Source organism: Oncorhynchus kisutch, linkage group LG25 (genome assembly GCF_002021735.2).
Source record: "Oncorhynchus kisutch isolate 150728-3 linkage group LG25, Okis_V2, whole genome shotgun sequence".
NCBI classification, from domain to species: Eukaryota; Metazoa; Chordata; class Actinopteri; order Salmoniformes; family Salmonidae; genus Oncorhynchus; species Oncorhynchus kisutch.
Window position 1 is genome coordinate 21,640,366 of NC_034198.2, and position 7,805 is coordinate 21,648,170.

The 7,805-nt window shown below is 42.2% G+C and overlaps 2 protein-coding genes across 2 annotated transcripts; both read right to left on the reverse strand.

The window, feature by feature from the left end:
- Window positions 1–1,523: 1,523 nt before the first annotated feature.
- LOC109870435 (methionine-R-sulfoxide reductase B1-A) lies at window positions 1,524–3,970 on the reverse strand. Its single transcript, XM_074933789.1, has 4 exons — window positions 3,802–3,970; window positions 3,365–3,507; window positions 3,081–3,198; window positions 1,524–2,876 (listed from the first exon to the last, which is right to left on the reverse strand). Exons 1-4 carry the CDS (start codon window positions 3,854–3,856, stop codon window positions 2,866–2,868), a joined length of 327 nt encoding a protein of 108 aa, XP_074789890.1. The 5' UTR covers window positions 3,857–3,970; the 3' UTR covers window positions 1,524–2,865.
- A 202-nt stretch (window positions 3,971–4,172) lies between these two features.
- neurl2 (neuralized E3 ubiquitin protein ligase 2) lies at window positions 4,173–5,792 on the reverse strand. Its single transcript, XM_020460946.2, has 2 exons — window positions 4,685–5,792; window positions 4,173–4,550 (listed from the first exon to the last, which is right to left on the reverse strand). Exons 1-2 carry the CDS (start codon window positions 5,493–5,495, stop codon window positions 4,435–4,437), a joined length of 927 nt encoding a protein of 308 aa, XP_020316535.1. The 5' UTR covers window positions 5,496–5,792; the 3' UTR covers window positions 4,173–4,434.
- Between the last annotated feature and the right edge of the window lie 2,013 nt (window positions 5,793–7,805).

Consider the following 7,805-nt stretch of genomic DNA (forward strand, 5'->3'; position numbering starts at 1 on the left):
GAAATAAATAGAAAAAAACAATGATAACTTGAAAACTAGCACTTGAAACTAGCATAGGCAATAACTATGAAGCCCACACACACAGCACCCGTTCTACGGGCGTGTGGGGGAGGGTTCTTGAAATGTAATATCCAATCAAAATCTTGGATACGTTCATCCCGTTTTTGCAAAAGGACACTAGAAACACTACAACAAAGATTATTTATATCTGACAAGATACATGTCTCTCCGCTCTAGGGCAGTTTGCTCCCTCCTATCCTTTATTTTGATTGGTGGATACATCTAATTATTGTCATCCATTTTTGAATATTCAATGAGGGTTGTTGACGTCAATGGCGAGAGATGCTACTAGCCTCATATTATGAATATGCATAGCTACCTCGAGACAAGTCCGATATAAAGTGTTTTTCTCAAAGTTGCTGGGATGTCTTGTGTCCTACTTATATCAGTACACTCATAACAACTTAAGCATGACGGAACTTATATTAGATAAAATAAACCTTAAGTATTAACCAATTTCAACACTCATTGACCTCCATGCAAACACTCCTTGCTTGGTGGGCGAAACAACGAAAAAACGCCACCTGCTGGAGGGAAACAGATTGTCTTCCTCTTCTTTTCTGACTACAATGACAACAGCCAGGTCAGACAGTTTAACCCTAATGGAGTTGAGATCATATGTTGGTTTTCAAAGGGCGTAACTGAGGGATACGTAGGTCAAAATGTATGCATTTATATGCATGTTTCGGTCTTCAGTGTGTTGATTATATATGTTTAAAAATGTCTGAACTCTGCTTTGCTTTAATGGGCTCTGGTACACTCTTAAACATTGAGTCATTCAGTAAATGTTCACTACAAGGATCAATCTTTTTAAAGAAAATAAGCATTACACTTGTGGTGAAATCCACAAAAACACACAGCAGTTCCCTCAAGACACATACAGCAGAGTAGGAACTGCTTCAGAAACATGTCAAGAGCGAGTATGTGATGCGTAAGAGGGCAGTGTGTCTGTCAGTAGTGCTGGTACAGTAAATGATACCCCTCTGAGTCTAGCTGGTCTGCAGGGCCACTCCTTCCCCCACAGGGTCCGTCCGTGCCACTGCCCACAGAATGACTTCAAGCTGGGGCACAGAGAAAGAGACCAACCCTGGCCCCTTGGTACATAATCAAATAACTAAGGCAGCTTGCTGACATAATGTTGGTGACACACTGCATCACGAAGACATTAAACACAGTACGGTGTATAATGTTCAGCTAAATTTTTTGTTAAAACAATCTACACCTCAAGTTCCACCAACCTAAATCTGGCCAATTCAGGTGAGTGTTTTCCTTACTTTAAAATACTCCTTTCCCACAACCAGGCATGCAAAATCCGATGCGCCAAGCTGGGGGGTGCTTTCAGTGGCTCATTTACAGAGAGATAGCCCCTCCAGCTGGACATGAATTGCAAATGTCTATTACCTCAATTCGAATGGATTTCTCAATTTCTGAATAAATAATGAGAGACAATGTAACAGAGGCAATGGTTTTAGTAAACTATCGTAATTTATTGTTATCAATATAATAGAATCATGACAGATAAACAAAGCATCTGCATTTCATCAGTGCAATTGTATTAATACCAGAAAAATCATTGTTTATTCCATTTGCATTGCCAGTTAGAACATGTATTAATTAAAATAATGTCATAGGAATCACACAACAGAAGACTCCAAGTCATAAATGACATACGAGATCATATAAATAATAAGCAATCATGCTAGTCAATTCAAGTATGCCATTTCACATGGCTCAATGTGCAAATATACTGTAGCAATGTTAAATCACAAATGGTCCATACAACCGAAATTCAGCTAATTGTTCAATATTTATCTACATAATATAAGGAAGTGATATTTCAATGAGTAGTATACATGTACATCAAATGCATAGATGTGATAGCAAGCCTGCGTATGTCTTTGGCTAAATTGCAGTGAGAGTTTTTTTCAAGAACATGACACCTTGCACCAACTGTGTCACCTCCTTACAGAATACATGGTAAGTATATTCAAATAAATAATCAAATAACTAAATACAACAACAAAAAACTCAAATTGCTTCACATGCTTGAACTGCTACAAAGCAATGGAATGCAGATTAGCATACAAAGCATATAATCCACCATAGGCTTATATCTTAACGTAACCTATATCTTAACGTAACCTATATCTTAACGTAACCTATATCTTAACGTAACCTATATCTTAATGTAACCTATATCTTAATGTAACCTATATCTTAATGTAACCTATATCTTAACGTAACCTATATCTTAACGTAACCTATATCTTAACGTAACCTATATCTTAATGTAACCTATATCTTAATGTAACCTATATCTTAACGTAACCTATATCTTAACGTAACCTATATCTTAACGTAACCTATATCTTAATGTAACCTATATCTTAATGTAACCTATATCTTAACGTAACCTATATCTTAATGTAACCTATATCTTAACGTAACCTATATCTTAATGTAACCTATATCTTAACGTAACCTATATCTTAACGTAACCTATATCTTAACGTAACCTATATCTTAAAGATGAACTAAATCTGCATGCTTATTATAAGAGGTTTTCAAGGAATGCTTTTAGATCTGTGATGCACTGAAAAACACTACCACGTCTATAGACCAACTATCTTGGGGAAAAATAATGTTTCTCTAGAATGTCCCTGTATTCCAGGCTGGTCATAGAGTCATCAGTGTACAGGGTGTCCCTCCTGGGCCTTGTTCCTGTCCACGTCACATACTGACCAGTCCCTTACACAGGGCTGTGATGTGAGGCTACAGCTACCTGCTTGGGCTCCTCAACTCGACTTACTGTTTGTCTGGAGCAAGGTGAGGAGAGAGAAGAGAAAGAGAGAGAGGAGAGTGCATTTCAGTACACACTCAAATAGAAAAGCAAATGTGAGTCAAAATATGGACAGTTTTTATTTTGACAAAGGCAAATCCTCATTCAACTAGATTCATATTAACACAACTACACACAAACCAAACAGTTCTTTTTTCTGATTAGTCTTTTGGCACGTTACCTTTATTTGGGACAAACTTGAGCGAGTTGCTGAATATTCAGAATCGTGAGATGCCTTCCTCCGGACCGTCGTTGACAAACTCATGGCCCAGTCCGTTACCACACTTCCCACAAAGCACCTGAACACCATTACCACAACATTACACCACTATTGAGGTAAGAAGATACACTGATTTTGGGGTAAACAATCCCATTAAAGGTCAACTCTAATATTTACAGCTAAATATCAGGGTTTAGAGGCACAATCTGGGATATTCATGTAAATCTCTAGGAGAGTCAGCCTACCTTGAAGGCTGTGAGTGACTCCATCATCTTGGTGACACTGTCCTCTTTGATGGTCTCAGTGAAGGCAGGCCACGGGGAGGAGTGGGGGAACTTAGACCTGCTGGAGAACAGCGGGTTGTTGCACTGAGAACACACATACATACCTAGAGAGAACCAGGTAGAGGGGTGTAGAGGGTTACATCGTCATTAAGGAAAGATACACATTATGTACGTAACAAGATATTTATATTGCATTATAATACATGTAATGGCTATTTTAGATGTAGTGAGGTTTTTATACAAACCTTGTATAACACATAAGAGTAGTAGCCTAACCTGCAGCTTAGATAACTGATTAATTAGCCTGTAGTAACGGTTCAGTAGTATTTCATCCTGAAACAAGAGCAAGTTACAACACCAATCAAAGCAGAAATGTGCTTAATCACATAAATACTCACCTGGTTTGAAATGGTCTTTATAGACCTCGCCATCAAAGAAGGAGCAAAAAGACATTCTGAATGTAAAGGAAAACACTATTTGTGGAGATGAGCTTTGACAGCACCACTTAAATAGACTGCAAGCACAGAATGGATCGGGCTACAAGATAAGCTTCCGCACATGTGACCAAGTTGTATTATGCAAGCCCTGCCCACGGTTCAAATCCTGACCACTAGATGTCAGTGTTGGACAAACAGTTAGACACAAGTGACTTGGAGAAAGTCCTGGCGAAGCAAGTGAGTTACAAGACGCCTAAGTAAGTGATACATCTAGAATACTCTTCGAGACACACGAACAGCGGACACAAATAACTGTATGGTAGATATAGGAGGAAAATAGATCATAAGAAGTTGATGTTATCCATTTATTTACCAGTTTTCCAAAAAGGCATCTCTGACAGACAAAAAAAGAATAGGTCAATCGTTAAAAACATAACTGGTAAGAGACCAGGGATTCATTGTAAAGAAGATCTCAAAAATAAAAACACATTAAGTACATTTATCTTTTCTGAAATGCATAAACCACTTGGATCTTAAGTTCGGCTCTCGTGAGAAGCTTCTTCAGGAGGTGCTAAGTCCAAAGTGCGCTGTCTGTCACTCATACTTGCAGTAGTGTTTGAGTCTCTCAGGCAGTTCCAGCCAGTCCAGAGCCATCCTGTGGACTATGTTTTTCTGGATGCACTTTCTACACAGAGTCTGCAGGGAGGAAACTGAAGCAAGGGATGAGAAAAGAAAGAGAGAAAAGCCTTGTTAAATTGAATTAATAGAAACTACAACAACCTCAATCTGAAATACTTGTATGTGCATATTGTATATGTTTTGGTTTCATTCACTTGACACTTACATCCATATTCCACCTGGACAATGCGAACTTGCTTTGTAGCAGAGTACACATCAACCACAGCAAACAAAGGCAGAAGCATTGGGATGCCCTTAGCTGATGCACCCATATCCTCTCCGTTAATGACAACATGCATGTCAGCCAGGCCCTGTCCTTTGGGCACATACAGCACCCCTATCCGACTACGTCTGGCAGTGGGGGGGAGGGCATTGGTCTTGTACAGGTCATCCAAGATGTGGCTGTAGCGTCCGGGTCGACTCCGACCAACCAGCTTGTCCATGGGGATTTTAACTTTCTCAATGTGCAGGTGGGAGTCTGTGAAGAACGTCTTGGGTTTGGGATTAATCGCTTCTTCTTCCACATCACCACCCCCCAGCCTAGGTAGCCTCCTACCTCCCTCTTCCCTACCATCCCCTAACCTATGACCCCCGGCCAACCCTCCATCTCCTGCCCCCTCTCCCTCAGGCGCCACAGCCTCCTCCTCCACCACCCGGTTGTGGTTTCGTGTGATAGCAAACACCCAGCTGTCCCCCAGGTCCATCAGGTCCGGCAGAGAGTACTCAGGCACCGTTTCGAAGGTCAGAGGGTCTCTGGCGGTCAGCCCGATCCGCAGGTGGCCACACCAGCCCAGCTCCTTCTCCTCGATCTCCACCAAGAAGATCTCCCCAGGACTCAGCGGCTCTCTGCTGAAGCACACCCCGTTGGCAAAGCTTTCCACTCGGGTAGCCTGGGTCCCCGTAGGGTCTAGCCGCACGTTGGTTCCATGGATATGGTGGAATTCCTGAAACTGGTCAAGAAAAGGTAAAGGTTCCATGTCACAAAGTGACTTGGTGGACTGGATACAGCTGCTTCAGTGGAAATGATATGCCTAAAGAGTAGGCCTGTTGCCTGTGGATCTGAATCAACAAATACACTCCCAACCGAAACCATACAAAAGGTGTACAAGTGGCCCTCTATCCAAAGCTCTTACGGTGTCTTCCTTATTTTGAGTAGAGTTGGTAGTAAATGCATGGTCATTGTGCAGACACACACTCGCATACACACAACTACCCCTTAGCCTAGTGCCTATCTGTTGGCTACTCAGGGAAGTTTCTGGTGCCATGGAGAGGGCTATTTTTGAACAGCTGCATATGTCAACAGATGGCAAGGTATGCAAGGGGAGACCCATAAACACACACATGGATGGATGGGGAGTGGTTAGTTAGAGAACCCCCTGGGCCCAAGTGCTCATTTAATTTCACTATATAATATGCACAGTATTATACAGTAGTCTAATTATCATAATGCTTATATGCCAGATAAGACCATGTATTATATTATTAAGTCTAAAGTCGGAACAAAATTGTCTGAATACAATTTGTAGATAAATCAGTCATTAGGCCAATATACTACAATATAGAGTTGTCTAATTGCTGTATGATAATACCTAATTATCATAGTATCGTATGTTAATAAATTCATATGTTGCTAGATGTACTATCTGATAGCAGGTTTCTAAATATAGTCCGTGCAAATGTATTCTTATGTAAATCAGTCATTATAATGATAAATTCATGTCCCCCTCAGAATAAATGTGTCTTTACTCATTTATAACATGGACCTCTGAAGAAGCCAATTGGACCATGTCTGCACGGTAAATGGCACCCTATTCCCTACATAGTGCACTGCTTTTGAGCCCTGGCAGAAAGTAGTGCACTATATAGGGAGAAGGCTGACATTTAAGATGCAGACCGTGTCTATATGGGACTTGAAAGAGATGACTCTGCTTGATGTAGATTATGTATTCAGTATGTTGGCTCTGCTCCCATGGTAAGACAAAAACATCAGTGACATCAGTGTTGTGTTAGAGGAGAGGGACGAATGGTATGATGTCACAGTATCGTTGAGAATAGCTACAACAAGAACTGTTCCTTTGGGCAGAGAGAGGTATCCTCTAGTAGGGGGGTATCCTAGAGAGAGGGGAATGAGAGAGAAGAGAGAGAGGTATCCTCTAGTAGGGGCGTATCCTAGAGAGAGGGGAATGAGAGAGAAGAGAGAGAGGTATCCTCTAGTAGGGGGTTATCCTAGAGAGAGGGGAATGAGAGAGAAGAGAGAGAGGTATCCTCTAGTAGGGGGTTATCCTAGAGAGAGGGGAATGAGAGAGAAGAGAGAGAGGGGAATGAGAGAGAAGAGAGAGAGGTATCCTCTAGTAGGGGGGTATCCTAGAGAGAGGGGAATGAGAGAGAAGAGAGAGAGGTATCCTCTAGTAGGGGGTTATCCTAGAGAGAGGGGAATGAGAGAGAAGAGAGAGAGGGGAATGAGAGAGAAGAGAGAGAGGTATCCTCTAGTAGGGGGTTATCCTAGAGAGAGGGGAATGAGAGAGAAGAGAGAGAGGTATCCTCTAGTAGGGGGTTATCCTAGAGAGAGGGGAATGAGAGAGAAGAGAGAGAGGGGAATGAGAGAGAAGAGAGAGAGGTATCCTCTAGTAGGGGGTTATCCTAGAGAGAGGGGAATGAGAGAGAAGAGAGAGAGGTATCCTCTAGTAGGGGGTTATCCTAGAGAGAGGGGAATGAGAGAGAAGAGAGAGAGGGGAATGAGAGAGAAGAGAGAGAGGTATCCTCTAGTAGGGGGTTATCCTAGAGAGAGGGGAATGAGGGAGAAGAGAGAGAGGTATCCTCTAGTAGGGGGTTATCCTAGAGAGAGGGGAATGAGGGAGAAGAGAGAGAGGTATCCTCTAGTAGGGGGTTATCCTAGAGAGAGGGGAATGAGAGAGAAGAGAGAGAGGGGAATGAGAGAGAAGAGAGAGAGGGGAATGAGGGAGAAGAGAGAGAGGTATCATCTAGTAGGGGGTTATCCTAGAGAGAGGGGAATGAGGGAGAAGAGAGAGAGGTATCCTCTAGTAGGGGGTTATCCTAGAGAGAGGGGAATGAGGGAGAAGAGAGAGAGGTATCCTCTAGTAGGGGGTTATCCTAGAGAGAGGGGAATGAGAGAGAAGAGAGAGAGGGAATGAGAGAGAAGAGAGAGAGGGGAATGAGGGAGAAGAGAGAGAGGTATCCTCTAGTAGGGGGTTATCCTAGAGAGAGGGGAATGAGAGAGAAGAGAGAGAGAGGGGAATGAGAGAGAAGAGAGAGAGGGGAATGAGGGA

Excerpts from the sequence above, each read along its gene's own strand:
- neurl2 (XM_020460946.2), bottom strand. The coding sequence starts at position 5,495 with ATGGAACCTTTACCTTTTCTTGACCAGTTTCAGGAATTCCACCATATC. Across the intron at positions 4,551-4,684 it reads TGTCCAGGTGGAATATGGAT|TTTCCTCCCTGCAGACTCTG; the intron begins GTAAGTGTCAAG and ends CCCTTGCTTCAG.